A 20386-nucleotide genomic window follows, 5' to 3' on the forward strand; every position below is an offset into this window, starting at 1 on the left:
TGTTCTTGAGTCAACACTAAAGTTACTTAAGGGAGAGAGTTCTAATGGAAAGTATCCACAATCCAAAGGCTGAGAAGGCTAGGGAGAATACTTTGTCCGATCAATTTGAGGCTAAATGGGCTAAGAATGTTTTGCCATGGGACCTGGGGTAGAAAGGTCTGGTGTTACATTTATTTATTATCCAAACCTTGCTGGAGATGAGGCTACTCTTCATCCTGATCTAGAAGAGTTTGGTCCATCCATGGGAGATGAAGGGTTCGTTTTCCTTGCTTGGTTTAGAGAAACAGTACAGTATGCTGACTTTATGGTTTTAAAGATGAACGAAGGGGAGGTGGCACTGAAATTTCTGTCTGATTTGTTAAAAAACGGAGCTATATGCTTTATTGATGAGTTGTTCTTCAGTTGCTCAGATCAGAATGATAAAAAAGATCGAGTGAAGTGACACTGCATGGACCTCTTCAAGAGCCTTAACTAGGAGCACTGGTGGTTTCAACGGAATCAAGAGCAATGTACAACGTGGTATTGACATTTTTGGTCACAACATAAACATATTTCGAGGGAAATAGGCCAAGAAACTCTAGGAGGAGGGAGCCTGTTGCTTTCAAGTATGTCTGGATCATGTTATGTAAAGGACTGTAACAAAGAGATGATGGCGGTCCAGATAAACTTTTAAGGTTGCTGCTTGCTGTAAACATTACACCGCCTATATATGATTTGGATAACTGGAAAGGAATTGATAGTTACCATTTCAATGTTGTGGTGACAAAACAAGATATAGATGATACTTTCAACCACCAATTGATGTTTGTTGAACCCTATGTGCGATGCTGGAGTCTTGTTTGAACTGTGCATGTGATTTTCTAACGTTATCATAGTTATTTCAAGTTTCTTGTAAGAATGCAGTGGTGGCATCCAAAAACACATTAAAGTTTTTATCGTAAATAAAAAATGAGAAAGATGCAACAACCATGGCAAGATATCCTTCAATACATTTCAAATTTCGAGTTTCGAGACTTTCAAAATTAAGGGAGTACTAGAATTAATTATTAAAAATATATTTATTTTTTAAATTTCTTGAATTATCCAAAACTAGTATAAATATACTAAGTTTATAACGACTTCTTCTCTTAGAAGACTAGGATGACATGAATAAGATTATCTTCCACCATGTTTCCTTCTCACCTTGTTATTTCTAACGACCTCACCTTGTCAAAGTCCATAGGAGACTGTCGGTACATATCCAGTTATGACATTGAGAACTCCATCAGGATTGCCAGCCTATTTAGACTATCAAAAATATTTATAAAAAAAAAAACAGAAGATAAATAAGAACACCACAAGAGCTGGGAAATGTCAACTAGCTTGGTTCGTATAATATTGTAGAAATGCGTTGGCAACTATCAATCAATTAGTATTATCATCCAGATTAATAAGTTGAGCTTACCAGCTTAGTAAGATGAGCATAGAAGAGAGCTTAGAGAGGTGTCAGTGGGTTCACGTAGGGTTTGATTAATGCTCGGCAGGTTTGATTACCACGGTGCACCCAGCAGTTAAGGCTGTACTAACCTTCATAAAGAAGATGGAGCTAGGAACGTTGCAGAGAGTTATGTGTCCTACAAAGCCAATGGGTTCACGTAAGGTGTACCCTGCAACTCGCAAGACATTCTCAACACTTCCCTGTGAATTTTATCTGCTGCTCCCGCATTGTAACGAAGAGAATATGCTGTTGAAGGAATGTCAGAAGCTTTGGCAAAACGGAATAGTTTTCCGGCATCAATAGTGTCTAATGCTGCTAATTCTTCTGTGTTTTGGTTAATTTAATTTGCAAATTTCATTATAATCCTTCCCGGATCAGTACATGATATAGCCGAACTAGGAAAAACCGAAGGTTCTGATGATTCGGATAAGGATTTGATATTACTAGAAAGGATCCGACTCATATAACCTTATGAATAACTTTATGGACTAATAAGATAAATTTAGGTTTAAAAAAAGGCTTGGTCTCACTAGATCAAGTTGGTACCTTAAAACTACGTAACAGGAGATTCATTGTTTGATTGGACTCAAATTTTTCCAAGTAATTTTATGATTAATTTTCTGTAAACAAGAAAAAAATCATTGATTGGATGATTGGATCTTCTAGAATTAGATTTCAGGCCTAGATGCTCCTCTTTAGGCCTATTTTGTTATTTTCTTATGTTTTTTACAGATTCTATATTATAATTTGGATTTATGTTTTACTTTTATGTTTTTCATGTAGGATTTTTAGATCTATTTAAAAGGTTTTGTAAATCTCTTGAGAAAATAGCCATTATATATTTTTATTTTTAAAAAATAAAACTGTGAAATTAAGATTCATATATGAAACCTTTTCACTTATTAAACATCATATGTTTTTAGTGTTTTAATGTATTTCTACATTTATTATATTTAACTTTTATCTCTTCAATACCATTTAACAAGTGTTACACAAACATCGAGGTTAAGTTTAATAAACCTTACATGATTAGTGTGTGTATATATTATAATACTAGAGAGAATTATATATAAAGTAGCCTCATCAAGAAGATGGAGGCTGAAAAAAGAAAAAAGGAGATTATAAAAGGCAAAACAGAAAAGGAAAACAAAGAAGTGAGAGACAAAACTAATTAGTCCAATTCATTATATATTTAGGAATTTCTTAAAAGATCAGAGATGTGTAAGTAAAATTTTGTAATCGAAGAATTCAATCAAAAGGCTAAACAGTGAAAAGTGAGGGGAAAAATCATTAAAAAAATTTCAGTTAGAAATTTTTAATGTAATTTTGAAATTAAATTGCAAGAAAATTACGTAGAAAAATATAGAATATGATGCATTGTCCAACTTAATTTGGTAGGAAGCCTATATATCATACAAATAACCTTTCATAATGAATGGTGTGCATCATCATAGTTTTCAATATAGTAGTGAGAGAAATTCCTTCATTTTAGTAGGCTAAAATTTTAATGTGAGCGCGTGTCTGCGTATATTATCAAAGCTAATTCTAGTTTGAAAAATGCTATAGATACATATTCATTGACACTATTCACTGAAACAGTATAATAATGTCATTACTCATACTAACAAAAAAAACAAGTGCCTTATTTGTGGGGTATTTAGATCTTTTTCCATGACCCATTAGTCATAAAAAGATTGATTAAAAATATATATATTTTTATTTTTATTTTTTAAAACACAATAAAATAACCTAATTTCCTTTCAAATCAAAATTCATCAAACTGGCAAACAAGAGTAGTAATGTCTTTTTAATTTTTTTAAACATAGTAAAGTGACAAATTTACATTTGGAATAAAAAATGTAAACCATGCATGCTAAGGTCTTTTGTTTTTTTCACTCTGTTTTTTTTTATTACGAGATTCATCTATGACATTTTGGTATTTTAGCAGGGTTTAATAATTAATTCAATTGAAAAAAATGATGGTTAGTTGGAGATGCCTACATATCCAGGGAAGACCTTAAGACACTTTCTGGTGGCTAAAAATACTTTTTTTTATTGTGTCGTTGAAAGCGTTACAGTGTCTTCTTGCTTATTGGATAACATATGTCGACAATTAACAATTTGTTGTCAGTAAGCCTTTTTTTTTCCTCTCCTCCATTAAATATTACAGGTTGGTCATCTTTGTTGTTAATGTTTCAACTTTATCTCTTATTCTTTGATTTTTAATTTTTGTTAATGACCATTTAATGAAAGTTTTATGTGTTTTCAACTTCATCCATTAATTTTAATTTAACATATATTATATTTTCCAAGTTGGTCCTTACACTTTTGATTACTAATTTTTTTTTGGCTATTTTGTAAAAGTTTTATTGGTTTTAAATTTTATCATTCAATCTAAATTTATGGTATTATATTTTTCAATTTGGTCAGCATTGTTTTTATTTCTAATTTTTTCTTGATCCTTTTGTAAAAGTTTTATTTGTTTTTAATTTCATCATTCAATCTAAATTTATGGTATATTATTTTTACCAAATTTATCCTTATTCTTTTTTTTTTATTTTGTTAAAGTTATTTTTCTTTTTAATTTCACTATTCAATCAAAAAATATTTTTATTTTTATGTCAATTTTGATTCTCATTCTTTTGATATTTTTTTGGGTCCTTTTGCTAAATTGATTTTTCATTTTAATTACATTCTTCAATCAAATATAAAATTTATTTTGTATTTCAATTTTGATCCTTATTCTTTTAATTGCTATTTTTTAATCTTTTTGTATAATTGAAATATATTATTAAATTTATCCTCTAATAATTGATTGATTAGGAATTAGAATTCATAATTTTTCCAGATAGAATGGTTTAGGTTTAATGACTCAAGTTATGAGTTTACACTACTAGAATATTGCATAATACCAATGAAATATTTTGTCAGCATATATCAACGAAATCATGAATGACAACTGATCGTAAAAAAACATATTGTTGTTATGCATACTAAAGATAGAATTAAACCATTAGAGATTTATATCTAATAATGGCAAGTCCTGTGATTTTTCTCCAACTCTTTAGAACTTTTAACGGGATTTAGTCCATTGGTAATTTCATCTTTAGTTGTTAGTGATAAAGTCCTGTAATTCTTTTCCAATTTTTTAGAACTTTTCGAGAGACTTATTTCATCATTTGTTCTGTCAATGATTTAAATTTCATCGATAATTCCGTCACTATTGTATTTAATATTTTTTAAAAAAATATTAAAATAAACAAAACAAGGAAAAAATTAAAAATTAAAAAAAGATAAAAGAAAAAAATCAAAATTTTATTATTAATTTAAAAATATTGTTGAATACAATTTTTCTAGTGGATTGAAGCTCTTGGAGGAGGAAGAGAAGGAGGATCTTTGTTGGAATAAGGTGGGCGACAAGATAGACCACATGTACTAGTAAAGATTAACAATAACTGCTCAAGAACATTTATTTTGTCCCTTAGGTCGACCATCTGAGCTTTAAGTCAGGTTATTTCTTTATGTGTTTAATGATTTATAAATTGAGCTACATAGTTGAGTTATCTAAATTATTTACTTTTTAAAAAAATTGATCCATTTACTGTCATTATTTTTTTTCTAATTAAAATAAAATCAAATTATTCTGCCAATCTAATTTATGATCCAAGCCACAAATTTTTTTTTATTTTTTTCATAAAAAATTGTTCAGATGCGATTAGAAATACAGTCCAAACAATAATCAATAAAAAATATTTTTTTTAAAAAAAATATTAAGTTTTTTCTACAACCCGAAGTATACATGCACTTGAGCATGCTCCTATATATTTATTAGAGAAAGATATAATTAAGCGCATACCGCTCCGGACAACTGGGGCCTCGAGCCACTTTCAAAAGCGTGACGGCAGCCTTCCCAGAAATCAACATCCTCTTTATCTCCTTCCGCAATTCTCGCTGTGGCATATCCTGTTCTGGGGTCTATGGTTTCAAACGTTTTCCCTGAGAATCCTTCTTATATATAATTCAACGATGATGAAGAAGCTTGCAATAAAATATGGTGCATATTAATTATTGGAGACATTCACTCATGTTGTTTGTCATATTCATGTTGTTTTTACAATTTCTTTCCCACAATTAATAGCAGAAAATATGCTCGCATAGTTTTTTTTTATATATATATAATTTGTTAACCTTAAATTAATTAGCAATAAGTTTAGAATTCTATTTTTATTTTATGTTAATTTTATATTTAATATTACTTTTCCAATTTAGAATTGTAATAATCTCTCAACCATTAATTTTGATAAATAAAAATTGTGTATTTTGGATTTTTTATAGCTATGGTGTTATTGATTTTGAAAATTTTTACACTTAACAAACTCATTATGCAATTGATCGCTTATTTAAGAAGTATATAATATTAAACTATTTAGTAACAGTATATAATATTAAACTATTTAGTAAGTGATCCAATGATAAGAGTTTGAGATCAAAAAATTTGCTTTCCCTGTGGTTTCAGGTTTGAGCTCTGTGATTGTTAATATGATGGTCACTAGAAACTTACATGATCATTAACTTCAGGGCCCGTGAGATTAGTTGATATGCGCGTAAACTAACCCGAACACTCATATTAATAAATAAAAAAAGAAGTATATAACATGAATCATGATTAGCTCATATTTTTGTCTAGACGGACTCAAACCAATTTTATGTCATAATATATGAGAAAATAAGGGTTAAATTATTAGTTTACAAAGAGTAGTGCTTACAAACACATTGGGCAGCACAACAACAAGATGTTTTTGTTAATAATCAACATCAACCAAATATTTTTTATATAGGAAATAAAAATCTGCAATATGTTGGCAATGTTAAAGTTTGAGGTTTTTTTTTAATTAGAAGTTAGTTTTTTTTTAAAAAAAAATTGATTAATAATTTTAAAATGAGCGCGTTAAAAACCGAACACGTCGAAAGTAAATTTTTGAATTTTTTTTTTAAAATACTAAAAATATAAAAAACAATACAAATACATAAAAAAAAATATATTTAAAGGTACAGGAGAATCACATTATTTTTTCTTTTATTTACACCTAATGAGCTCAACACATGCAGCATGAGCTATCTTTTTTATGGAGTCAAATACACCCTATACAATATCCCAATACGTTGGTGAGGGTGGCCATCCACCAAAATTTTTAAATTAATTTTTATAAATTTTAATGAGTTAGATAAATTTTAATTTTTCTCATATGATTAAAATAAAGAAAGAAGATTGAGACATAACAAAGCTGACTTCCTTCAAAAACATTGATGGGTCATGGGTGAACTTCACTGCAATAATTTGGATTCACCACTTGGTTGCCAAGGAAAGGTGCCTCCTTCGATGAAGGAGGCAAAATGGATTTAAATAGATAGAAAGAGTCATTGACGCTATTAGAAAATGAGGAACTACTGAGTTGACCAAGCATGTTCTCAGAAAATGGTTGTTACGCAGTTTGGAAGTCGCTGAAGGAAACCTTCCGAACTAATATTATTTGGTACAACGCGGAGGCGGAGAAGAAAGACAATACATTTTTGAATTATTCATTTAGAAAGAGAAGGAAAACACGACACATGAGTAACTCCTCCGATGAAGCTTGACCGGAACCACCCGTTCATCTTATTCATAGCCAAGGAGAGTTGTATATGGGGGTTACAACAGACTTGACCTGAAGGAACTTATGAAGGGCTTCCATTCCAAGATGCCTTCCAAATCCACTCATCTTGTATCCTCCATACGAGCAGTCGTTATCAAACGCGAAGTAGCAGTTGATCCAAATGGTGCCTGCGCGGATGGATCTCGACACAGTATTAGCTACATCCAAGTTCTTGGTAACAATACCAGCTGCAAGGCCATATTTTGTGTTGTTTGCCTTCTTAATTGCCTCATCAATTGTCCTGCAAAAAAGACACGAGAAAAGATGTTCCAATATGACAACGTTCGTGTTGACAAAACAGATGTCAAGAGCATGTTCTTGACGATTCTGTCGAAAATTGCCATTGCTTGAAAGCTGATGCGCAATTCATTCGTGAATCACACCTGTACGCTAGTTTATATTTAGTTGTTTCTCAAACAAGAAAAGGCCGGTGAAATAGTTAATTATTTACCAGCAAGTGCTTCATGGATTTTCCTTCCTAATTCATGGGAAAGACGAAATTAATGTCCGAGTAATGTACTTACTTGAACTTCATGAGTGACATTACCGGTCCAAAAATCTCATCTGTTGCTATCATCATGTCCTCCTGAGCAATTTGTCGCTAAGAATTAGTAAAACGAAGGTTCATAAGAATGTATGATCACAAGGACCCATTGAACTTCAGGAAGTTTACCTTAACATCTGTGAAAACTGTAGGCTCAATGAAATATCCCTTCTTGCCTACAGGTTTACCACCTGTTAACAAAGAGGCCCCTTCTCGTTTTCCATGCTCGATGTACGAAAGAATTTTATCAAACTGCTGCTTATCAACCTGAACATAATTATGAAACACATATTACAGATGGTGGGTTCATAGAGTACGTATCATTTCGAATTTGTGCCTTCGTCTGGGAAGTAGGGACTTGCGAGCTTTTTAAATATTCTCAAAAAAAGAAACTCATGCATCGATCCATGATCATTCCCTACCTGTGGACCTAGGCGAGACCTTGGATCAAAAGGATCCCCAACTACCCAATCTTTTGCCTTCTCCTTCAACTTCTTTACAAATTCATCATAAATCCCTTCCTGAACAAAAACACGGGAACTCGCGACGCAAATTTCTCCCTGGAAATATGAATGCAAGGAAGTTGATTATCACTCTCCAAGCAAAAAGGTTAGTACTCTGCATTTTAATCTGAATTCATCTTTGAGTAGAAATGTAGAAATATGCACGCAAGGGAAACATGTTTGCCTTGTTATACAGGATGCCAAGGAGAGCAAGATCTGCAGCTTTATCTACATCAGCATCGTCAAAAATTAGGAGAGGTGATTTGCCTCCTAATTCAAGTGAAACTTGTTTCAAGTTGCTTGTTGCTGCAGCCTGCATTATTTTCCGTCCAACTTCGGTAGACCCTGTAAAACATACCTGAAAAGACCAGGACACGGATACAAGGTTCAACATTTAGCTCGCACGGAATAATTAAAATCCTTTCCAGTTTCTTGAAAATCAAACAAAAAATAATATAAAGTGACCAAACTAGCTAGCTAGACATCACCTTGTCGACGTCCATATGAGATGCAATGGCAGCACCAGCCGTTGGTCCATATCCCGTTATTACATTGATAACTCCATCAGGCATTCCTGCCTGATTGATTATCAAATAAAATAAACGTAAGCAAATTAATCCAAGAACTTTAATGAGGGCACTGCAGAATCAATTTCGCTTTTTACAGAGTTATAAGAGAGCCGGTGAGGAATATTACAGTTCTGCATCAAAAGACAATAACGGGTTGCCAAGCTTACCTGCTTGGCTAGATGACCATAAAATAGAGCCGAAAGAGGTGTTTGCTCGGCTGGTTTTACAATCATGGTGCACCCGGCAGCTAAGGCTGGGGCTGACATCATGAAGAACATGGAGCTAGGGAAGTTCCAGGGAATGATATGCCCTGCAACACCAATGGGTTCACGCAGCGTGTATCCATGAAACTCGCGTGACATTTTCAACACTTCTCCATGAATTTTATCAGCTGCACCTGCATAATAACGTAGTAGACGTGCTACATTCGGAATGTCCACAGCTTTGCCCCCGCTAAACAACTTCCCAGCATCAATAGCGTCCAGCGCAGCTAACTCTTCTATATGCTCATCAATTAAGTCTGCGTATTTCATCATAATCCTTCCTCTTTCCTGCAGGTCACATTTCAAGAACAAAACAAGATCATCCTTCCTGTTAGCATCGCACTAACCCATAAACAGAATTGTTGTGTATAAAAATATGCGTTCTTGTTTATTTGTTACTAATCCATTTGCCTCATATTTTAAATGTCCTAAATGTAAATTTCCAGATAAACCTCTGCTTTATAGCGTTCCACTTCATCTGCAATCTATCCATTTTAAAAACTTTTTAGTTTATAACCTGGTTTTAATTCCAATCACATTACATTAAAGATCATTTTTTTTCAAGTTTATATTCTATAACCTGTAATGTAAGGCCACGTGCTCTTGGACTTGAGCCGAGTGCATGTTTTATTTTTTAATTAAATGAATAATTACTTCAATTGAACTTTCTTATTTAAAAAAAAACTCAATAACATCAAGATCATGGTTTGTGTGGATAAAATAGAGTCGAATGAAAGCTTTTTCTTTTTTCTCTTTTCCCTTGAGTTTACTCTCACCTCTCTCAACTATAAAGAACTAAAATGTAATATAAATAAAGTTTCATGCTTGATATAAAAAGTATGAAAACTATAGGGATCAAAGTGCAGAAAAACATGCCTCTTGAATAGTACAAATAAAAAAAAAAACTCTTTTTTTTGTTAATGTTGGTGATTGTTCTTTCAATAACTTTTTACCTATATCTTGAAATTTTATTTTGCAATTATGATATTTAATGTAATGTAAAAATAAGTTATGACACATCATATACACGCTGAGAGCATACACAACATGATAGTGACATGAATAGTCTTCTAAGATTTTATGAATAGTAACATGAACAGTCTTCTTGTTTTAGCTTTTTTGTATTATTTATTTAATTTAATTTTTATTTTTTAAAATTAATATTTAGTAGTAACAAAGTAGCTTTTTTTTTAAAAATTGAATATAGCAAACAAAATTGTTACGAAGAATTGACAAATGAACCTAAAATCTGTCCATGAAAAAGGTCAGCATGAATGTATAAGATTCAATTTAAAATTTGAAATGGTTATAAAATAAGCAAATTATATAGCTTGTTCGTACACTATGTCGTATTGTCAATTGCTAGATTAAACACACCAAATTATTTAGTAGTGAAATATTATTTTATATTGATAATAAAATCATTTGAATTAAAAATACTGTTAAAGACAATTTAAATTGAGAAATTTGTTTAAGAAAAAAATTAATTTCTCAAGAAATAAATAAATCTTTTCTTTGAAAAATAGACAAATATCATTAAAAAAAAGTTTTAAAAATTATCATAATGTTAATTTTTTTTTAAATAGAACTACTAAATATAAATTAATTAGAGATAATTTTTTTTTTAAAAAAAACTCTTATATAGATTGATGGTGCTTTCACTTTCCCCTATACTTTATATCATCAGTAAACCAAAAAATTCAAAAAAAAAAAAAAGATGAAATGATTAAGAGAGAAGTAATGGAAACAACAAACCACACACTCTCTCACATCTTTCTCTCTCCAAAATAACATTAACAATCGACAATCAATGTTGGAAAAAATAAGATAATAAAATAAAACTTATATACAAATAACAAGAATCTTTGCCTTATCCCATAGCAATTGCAACACTTTTAGCTTTTAAATAATATTTTATATTTATTAAAATATTAAATTATTTTTTAGTTAACTTGATAATAACTAAATAATTAAAATTAAAATATAAAAAAATCTCTAAATATCATTTCAAAGTTTTTTTGTTTCTAAAAGTAATTTAGTTATATTATCATTTTTAAAAAAGTAAAAATTCAAAAAGTTCGTAGATATTAATTTAAAATTTTTTATTTCTAAACATAATTTAATTATTGTATTGTGCTAAAAATATTAAAAGATTAAATTATCACTAATTATGCTTTTATGATAATTAATTAATTTTGTGAAAAGATTGTATTACCTCGAATAGTTAATTTAATGATATTTTTTTAATTCGTAGTAGAAATCTGAAAAAATAATTAATTTTTAAAACGCCAACCACTTTTTTAATGCTTTATTTTAAACTAGATAAAGTTAACATTAAAAAATTAGAGTACAAACAAGATCATCACCTGCAAGCGTGCCGATCCTTAGGACAACCTATATACGCTGCGCTAGTAAGAGTAGAGTCGTGGCTCATCGTGTCACCTCATTTTCATGTTTTACATTAGCCACGTGTCATTAGCCAACACCATATATTGGACTACGTGTGTGCGTCCGTATCAATCAGCATGCAAGAAAAGGATGTTTCAAATAGAAACAATTTCACATATATTGGACCACGTGTGTGCGTACGTTCCAATCAACATGCAACAAAAAGATCTTTCAAATAAAAACAAATCAAAGGCTAAAACCTTTTAAAAAGGCGTGTATTAATTTGTTTTAAAATATTTTTTATTTTAAAATATATTAAAATAATATTTTTTATTTTTAAAAAATTATTTTTGATATTAGCACATCAAAATAATATAAAAACATTAAAAATATATTAATTTTTTTAAAAACATTTCAAAACTTTTTAAAAATATTTTCCAACTGCAGTGTCAAACACTGCTGGTAACTTTGGTTTGCTAGTAACAAATTAAATTGTTTTAAACTAAAAAAATAATTAATTATTTAACATATCATTCTTATTTTTAAACATTTTAAATTTTATTACTCATCAATATATGATAACTTACTTAACGAGTTAAATTTGAGTTTTAATGATTTTATAATTTATTTGATTATTATTGCTCTCCAATAAAAGGAAGCTATTTATTATGTAGGTGTGAGGGTTAACACAATCTCGATAAAAAAAAAATATATAAACCTTAAATTATTAAATAAGTCTCTAAAAATTGATTGAATTGTATAATCTTACTGCAGATTATGACTTAGAAATGCGTGTCAAGATCCATTTGCCTCATAATTTGAATGTCGAAACTGTAAATTTCCAAATAAACCTCTGCTTTGTAGCGCTCCACTTCGGCACCGTTTGGGAACGCGGCTGCGGCCGCGTTTCCAAAAAATTTGAAAATTTTTTGTTTTTTGTTTTTGATAAAATTTAATATGGTTTGTATGTTTTTTATCGTTTTGATGTGCTGATGTCAAAAATAATTTTTAAAAAATAAAAAAACATCGTTAGCATGCATTTTGGCACGAAAAGTTATTTGAAAAGCACCCGTAACCACACTGCCAAACACGCTCGAATTCATCTGCAATCTATCCTTTTTAAAAACTTTTTAGCGTGTTCGGCAGTGTGGTTGCGAGTGTTTTTTAAATAACTTTTCATGCCAAAATGCATGTCAACGATGTTTTTTTATTTTTTAAAAATTATTTTTGACATCAGCACATCAAAACGATCCAAAACGTATAAATCATATTAAATTTTAGTAAAAAAAAAATTCAAATTTTTTAGGAACGCCGCCGCAGCCGTGTTCCCAATCGATGCCTTAGTTTATAACCTGGTTTTAATTCCAATCACATTACATTAAAGATCCTTTTTCTTTTTTAGTTTATATTCTATAACCTGTAATGTAAGGCCACGTGCTCTTGGACTTAGCCAAGCTTGAGTGTATGTATTTTTTTTTAATTAAATAAATGATATGTTGTTCGCTGGAATAATTTCTGGTCATCTTTATTTATTGAAAAGTCAAGAGTTGAGTTTTTAGATTGAAAAACTAATTTTTGACATATTTCTACCTACTACCACCAAACAAATATCCTAGAAACCTTCTTAACTTGATTTTTAACGATAAATAAATTCTAAATAGCCTAAAAATTCATAATCAAATCAAAATGAATTTTCAAAGCTTAATCTACTTTTTTGATATAATTAAAGAATCAAACTATCTCAATTAAATTTTTTTTTTTTAAAAACTCATTAACATCAAGATCATAGTTTTTGTGATTAGAATGGAATCCAACGAGAGCTTTTTTACTTGTGATCCTCTTCTATTACTAAGTCAGACATCATCATTTAAGAACTTGAACATGAGAATTTCTAGTTAATGTAACAATATGTTTTTAATATTAATTTCTCTTGTGATAGTTAAACAATAATTTTTATTATTATTATCATCTTCATTATCATCCTTGATGAAAAGTGGAATGCAACAAACATTAATGTACAGAGATATTGTCAACTTCAGCATCATCTCACCAGTCACCACCAGCTAGAAGTCAAATCTTATATAGGTATTTTGCCATAGAAGTTCATGCATGTAAAGCTACTCATTAATTTTGTGTATATTGATAATTAATTCTTAGCTAGCTAGGGTATTTATTTAATTACATGTAGCTAGGGTAGGTGGATTCAAGAGTATAATGCACCCTTGAATATATTAGGATTTGGATTTTGGAGGTGGATTTATTAAGTCCTTTAAAATACATTAGGCCAATTTGCAAAATACATCATTAAACTTAGAAATTAATATAGCCTTAATTACCGTATACATAAACTAACCTGAATATATTTTCATTGAGGAATTGATTAGTAATGAAATTGAATTTGTGTTTTGTTTAAAACATAGATATAATCTATTTGATTAAAAAAAAAATATAATTCACTGTTCATAAATCCCACAGTATTTTTACATTTGAAATGTAGGGAAAGAAAAGCATGAGAGAATTGCTTTACGTGAATGAACTATGCTATACTGTTTGTATAATCTTACTGCAGATTATGACTTAGAAATGCGTGTTATGTCATGAGTTGAAAACTGTAGCGTATTCGTCAATATACTAGCTTGGAGGGCAAAGCTACTTCTACACTAATTTCTCAAAGCACTGCGAATCACGCAATCAATTTCTGACCGCAGGGGCTAGAATAAATTATACGGCGAATTAGAATAGTATATTTTTTATTTAATAATTTTTTTAAACGTTTAGTTTTTTTTATTTTTAATGTATAGCTTAGATAAAAAGAAAAAAGAAAAAAAGAGAGAGGAGGTGTTAGATAGGATTACGTACAGCACCAGACATGCGAGGCCAGGGACCGTCATCAAATGCCTGGCGGGCAGCCTTGACAGCCAAATCCACGTCCTCTTTATCTCCTTCTGCAACTCTAGCTGTAACCTCTCCTGTTCTTGGGTCGATCGTCTCGAAAGTTTTACCTGGAAAATTGTATTTAAATTAAAAAAAAAAAAACACCTTTTCACCACCAGAAACGTAGTCGATCAAGGTTAACATAATTTTGAAAAATTAGAAAATAAAATATTCTTACCAGTGTTAATTGTACTTTATAATATAAGCTGTCTTATTCACTGTGCGTCAGTGAACACGAAAGTTTATATTATAAAATATCATGCATTGTTAAATCAATTATTCGACAACAAAAAATTAGAGCAACTATACACAAACTGACAAGCAATCCATATTTTTTTAATAAGTTCTTGCTGCCCCTTTTATATTATATGATTATTGTGCAGGCCATCATGAGTCGCATTATGTAAAATTTATTCGCACCATGATTCAAGACTTTTATTTAACAAATATTTTATAAAATAGATATTTCCTCCTTTTTAATAAACAAATTTCAAGTACAAAATAAAAATTAAAAAATTCGTCAAATAAGATAATGTTCTCAGGTAAGTTACATTGTACAGACACAAATAGCTGTCTACAAAGAAACTGACAGTAACATTTAGCCCAGCCCAGATGGAATCAGTAAATGAAATGACGATAATATTTTCCAGCCGCTGCCATTTTGTAGTGATAGAGTGAGGAAAATTGTTTCATTTTTCGATTGGATTTTTTCTTTCCTTGAGAGAGTCTATGGTGAGAAAAGCTGTGATTTTCATGTCGACACATCTTTTTTCATAGCTAAAATCACCTTAGATAGACAAACAACATAAGCTAACACCGAATCGATCGTGCTCGATGGGGTGCCAAAGACAGGGACGATGAACAGATATATTAATTAGCTTGTTGTTCATGATAAAACATAAAGAAAGAGAAGGCCTATAGCGAAGATGTTGATTTTGGAAAGAGGACACGACGAAAATTCCATCATAAATGGTACCGGTGAAAAGGTTAGGTGAATGAATCAGGCAAGAAATACTCGTGTGTGCGCGTAGGACTGATTCAGTACGATTGGGAAAGATAGAGAGGTACAGAAACAAACCTGAAACTGAATCTACAAATTCTCCATTGATGAATAGCTTGGTGAACTTTATCGTTGGCAGTTTGACTGGAGAAGCAGAGTTTTCTTCGATATAACTACCCATCTCTCTCTCTCTCTCGCCACCCAGAAGTAATTCTATGTTACAGATTCGGTGATTTCAACACAAAATGGGAGGCCATATTTATGGAAGGTAGAGGAGGGCTGCCGCTAGATATCATGTGTGCGTTGGCCATTAGTTGCAACAATAGGTGTGTTTACTAAAAAAAAATATTTAGTATTTTAAAAGAGTATTGAATAATAAAATCAAAATATTAGTCAACTCTCTTTATCTCCCCTTACCCATGCCGCTTTTCTCTCTTCATCTAAGCTATGTCTGTTTTTTCTTCATTTTACGTGCTTCTCTCTTCTCAATTCTTGTCTCTAGACTCAACTCTCAAAATCCTTCTACACTCTTTCCTCCTTCGTGCTTATCGCCATCTCTATGCTTCCCCACGTAACGGGAAGTTTTACTTGTTTTAGGCACTTTTTTTTTTTGTTAAGTATTAATATTTAGTTGGATGATGCAAAAAAAAAAAAAATAATGTCACATCCAATCTAGATTTAGTAGCCCAACTAAACTTTCAATGGCCCAACCAAAGCCACGAGGAGGGGAGAAAGGAGAAAGAAAAAAAAAAGATGAAAAATATTCTATTGAAGCCCAAAAAAAAAGGAAAAAAAGAAAGAAATATATAGACTACCTGAACTCTCTTTCAAGAAAGCCCCACTGAACCCTCTTCAAATGAACCTAATTAAACTCTCTTTGTATCTCACCCACTCTCTCACTCATCAAGCCACACATGAATATGGGTCTACACTTTAGACACATATCATAGTGAAAAATCCCTTAACCTATCTCATTTGATATCTAAAAAGGCTATCATTTCACACTAATAACTATCTCTCCCACCTTGTCTCCTTATAAGATTCCTACTTTTTTCGTCAATGTCTATCCCTCTCAGGCACACATCACAATATAAAAGTTCTCATCTTTGCCTGAAAATGGTCATCCTTTCCACTAGTGACTATCTCTCACCTAGCTCCTACACTAATTCTCCAGACCTAACCACCCCTTATCACCAAAAAACTATCTCTTAGAACAATTTTTCCACCAATAACATAGAAGGCAAAATAATCAATGACTCAACTTCTTATATTATCATTAAACTTCATCTCCTAACAATTCTTTCATTTAGGATACTTCTCATGACAAGTTACATATTAGGGACAAATAAGTCTAGTAACATGACAAATATAAAACAATAAATATTTTATCTTCCCTTGGTTCAACTAATTAAATCTTTCAAACACAATATATTTAAAAATATTAGGGGAAAATGATGTTGCAAAATAAAAAAAGATGCTAGATCCAAATAAGGCCAGACAACCTAATTAAACATTTACTAGTGTAATTGAGGCTAAGAGGAGAGGAATAAGAGAAGAAGGAAGAAACAAGAAGAAAGGGGAAGAAGGCCTAACCGAGGCCTAGAGAGGAAGGAAGGAAGGAAAAGAAATTCAAAGGCCAATCAAAACCTCCTTGAAGGAAGCCCAACCATACCCTCCTAAAAAAAGGCCCAATTGAACCCTCTCCTAGCAAGCCCAACTGAACCCTCTCTTCTTCTCTCATTCTTTCTCACTCATCAAGCCACAAACATCTATATGGCTACCTTGCTAAGCATATAATATAATTAAAAAAAAATCTCAACCTATCATTTTTATTAGTATGACGTGCTTATAAAGCCATCCTTTCACACAAATGGCTATCTCCCTTACATTGTCTCCTTAGAAAATACTTACTCTCTCGCCAATGACTATCTTCCCCAAGCATGCACCACTATATAAAGTTTCCATCTTTGCTTGAAATGACTACCCTTTACACCAATGGCTATCCCTCACTTGGCTTCTACACCAAATCTCCTGGCCTAGCCATTTTATCTCACAAATAACTATCTCATAGGACAACCTTTCCACCAATGACATAGAAAACACAACAACCAATAACTTAACTTTCTAGAAAAGAAAATACTATTTATCATTTTTCCTCCACTATGTAAGTTTACAAGGCCTGCAGATCTATAAATACCACAGGTCATTAGGTAAAAGAGGAAGAGACAATTGATACATGCTCACACAATATCATACAAGACCATAACTGCTATATATATTGTTACCCATTTTTGGGTTCCTACAAAACAAAAAAATAAAAATGAGAAAATACAAAAAAAAGTATTCAAAAGAAATTCAAAAAAATAATAGGAGCGAGAAAAGGATGCTGGAATGATGAAAAAAGGACAAAATTGGTTGATGAGGTTAAAAGATGCAAAATGTTGAAATTTGACATTATATTTTTGACTGGTGAGAGCCCTATTCACAAGGAAAATTCAATTTGAGAAAGAAAAGTCCAAAATCAGATGTTTATGGACTCAATTAAATTTTATCTAAGGTTTAATTGAATTTATGGAGGGTTTGATTGCAAGAACATTAATCTTTTAAGTCAATTTAGGTTTTATTGGAAGAAAGTAAAGTTTTGGGGTCCAATTATAATTTTAAAGAGTTGATTTGGTCAAATCAAGGGCTTAATTGCATAATTATTGAAGTTTGATGGCCAATTAAGGACTTAATTGAAACAATCCGAAACCAAGGACTAAACTGGAAAAGGCTATAAAACCAAGGACTAAACTAGAAAAGGCTATAAAATCAAGGGATCTAATCACTCCTCAACTAGCTTATTACTAGTTCTTAGTAATCAAAGCGTTAAAATAGAAAAACAATTTGCAAATTCCACAAAGCAAGACATTCATTTTTCAACTTCCATTAATCTATCTAGATAAACAAACTCTCATTAAATTTATATATGTACTCAATACCTCTTAAACAAGATATTAATAAACCTTCCTTTTATGCTTAATATATCAACACATAGTTATGGGGATTTTCTTGGAAGAAAACAAAATTTTTGTTCTAATGTTTAAGGTTAACTTTCTTAGGTTGAGATTATTATCTTTTTCTTCTTCATTTTTTTTCTTTTTTTTAATATATATACATATAACTTAAAACATAATGCATTTTTAACCCATGTAACGAGCTTTCAGCTAATGACTCCCAGACCAGTTGGTCTTAGGGCATTAGGTGTTGAGACACCCCTACGAGCTTAGTAGCTCGAGTTGCAGATACTGATACGTAAATAGTGCAATGTTTGATTTTCTTAAACTTTTCTCCTCAACCCATGTAACAAGCGTTATACCAATAGCTCCCAAGTCAGTTGACTAGGGTATTAGGTGTTAAAACACCCATTCGGGCTTAATTACTTAGGTTAGGGAGGCTACGAAACCAAACTTATCTACATTTTTATTATCATCAATATCATCAATTTGTTTTTTTTTACAAATTATATACTATCCATTTCTCTTAGTTGTTACCTTTAACAAAAGAACATAAATAATGTAATGATCCAATGTGCAACCCACAATCATATGTTAAAATGTGTGTGTGAAAATGAAGGTTTAAGAATACTTGTTAAATGAGTATATAAACAGCATCAAGTGATAACAATGCGAGAGTTTGTAAACCTGAATATTTTAAGAAGTATTCTAATAGACCTTGATAAGAATATTTACTAAGATGTGTCTCAAGAGTCAATAAAATTCCTCTTTACTCTACCATCTTAATAACAGTTTTGTCAAATGATTTTAATAGTAGCAAAAACTGTTAGAAGTTAGTTTTTTTTTAATGTCAACCACTACCCTCCCCCCCAACCAGAACGAGAAATTCTCCTTAATGTCATAAGGTAGAAAGATAGAGTATAGAAGACATCACCTGAAACAGCGAACACTGACAAACCTGAAACACACTTAAACAAATATAAGAAATAACAAAACAAAATAATATGCTATTAATAAAACCAAAAGACACAAGTATTCACAAACGAAGGCTCAAATCCAATATAAGCTTTTTATGGCTTTCCTTAGTTGATCAATTTATGCGACTCATGGAAGGATCAATTACAGGGATGAAAGATTGTAGTTGGTCAATCAATTGTTCAGTAATAGCAGAAGATATTATGATTTGTTGTGCCGAAGATGTTAGAAATTCCTATTCCACAGCTTGATCAAGAAAAGACAACAAATTATCATAAAAACCATTAACATTTAACAGACCTATGGGTTTATGGTGAATGTGCAGTTAGGCCCAAAAGAAAATATAAAAGATCTCTTCCAATGTGCCCAGACCACCTGGTAAAGTAATGAAGGCATCAATATGGTTAAACATTGCATTCAGTCAATCAGACATTGTGGGGATCTGTAGTTTCTCTCTAATTGTTTTGCCAATGATGTCCCCTTTTGCTAAAGCTTTGGGGACGACCCCCAAAACCTGATTACCTCCTAAAAATAAAGCTATTGACACCCCCATTAACCCAAGGCTGCCTTTTCCATACACTAAATATATCTAAAGATTCCTTATGTTTTGAAATAAATCCTGACTTTTGACAATTTTCACAAGCTTTGCAGAACATATGTGTGTCTTTGAGCATGGTGGGCCAATAAAATCCATATTGTAAGATTTTTGTAGTCGTCTTTTTTGATGAGAAATGACCCCTACATGCCTCAAAATGATAAAGTTTAATGACACTGCTTACCTTATTGTCGGGAATGCATCTTCGAAATATTTGATCAGGACAATATTTGAATAAGTAAGGGTCATCCAAATAAAATTTCTTTACTTCATTCAAAAACTTACCTTTTTCTTCGGTACTCTAGTGAATTGGCAAATCTCTTGTAATAAGAAAATTGATATTTTTAGCAAACCAATGCATTGAGCTAAGAAAAAGTAAGGATTCGTCAGAAAAGTAATCATCGATTGGTGTGATGTTAGATGTCGAATCTATTGTCAATCTTGATAAA

General features: G+C 31.2%; 1 protein-coding gene and 1 pseudogene across 1 annotated transcript; both read right to left on the minus strand.

Annotated features, from left to right (window-relative positions):
- Positions 1-1209: 1209 nt before the first annotated feature.
- LOC133674703 (aldehyde dehydrogenase family 2 member C4-like) lies at positions 1210-5563 on the minus strand (annotated as a pseudogene).
- Positions 5564-6832: 1269 nt separating this feature from the next.
- On the minus strand, positions 6833-15929 carry LOC133674530 (aldehyde dehydrogenase family 2 member C4-like). The gene is made up of 9 exons (XM_062095691.1): positions 15450-15929; positions 14297-14439; positions 8954-9337; positions 8706-8795; positions 8402-8575; positions 8137-8274; positions 7844-7981; positions 7695-7756; positions 6833-7411 (listed from the first exon to the last, which is right to left on the minus strand). The coding sequence occupies exons 1-9, from the start codon at positions 15550-15552 to the stop codon at positions 7138-7140; spliced, it is 1506 nt and encodes a 501-aa protein (XP_061951675.1). The 5' UTR covers positions 15553-15929; the 3' UTR covers positions 6833-7137.
- Positions 15930-20386: the final 4457 nt, after the last annotated feature.

Source organism: Populus nigra, chromosome 15 (assembly GCF_951802175.1).
Source record: "Populus nigra chromosome 15, ddPopNigr1.1, whole genome shotgun sequence".
Classification (NCBI taxonomy): domain Eukaryota; kingdom Viridiplantae; phylum Streptophyta; class Magnoliopsida; order Malpighiales; family Salicaceae; genus Populus; species Populus nigra.

Coding starts and splice junctions, on each gene's coding strand:
- LOC133674530 (XM_062095691.1), bottom strand. CDS start 15,552: ATGGGTAGTTATATCGAAGAAAACTCTGCTTCTCCAGTCAAACTGCCA. Junction 7,982..8,136: donor GGTCTCGCCTAGGTCCACAG/GTAGGGAATGAT, acceptor AATTATGTTCAG/GTTGATAAGCAGCAGTTTGA. Junction 7,757..7,843: donor CAGTTTTCACAGATGTTAAG/GTAAACTTCCTG, acceptor CAAATTGCTCAG/GAGGACATGATGATAGCAAC.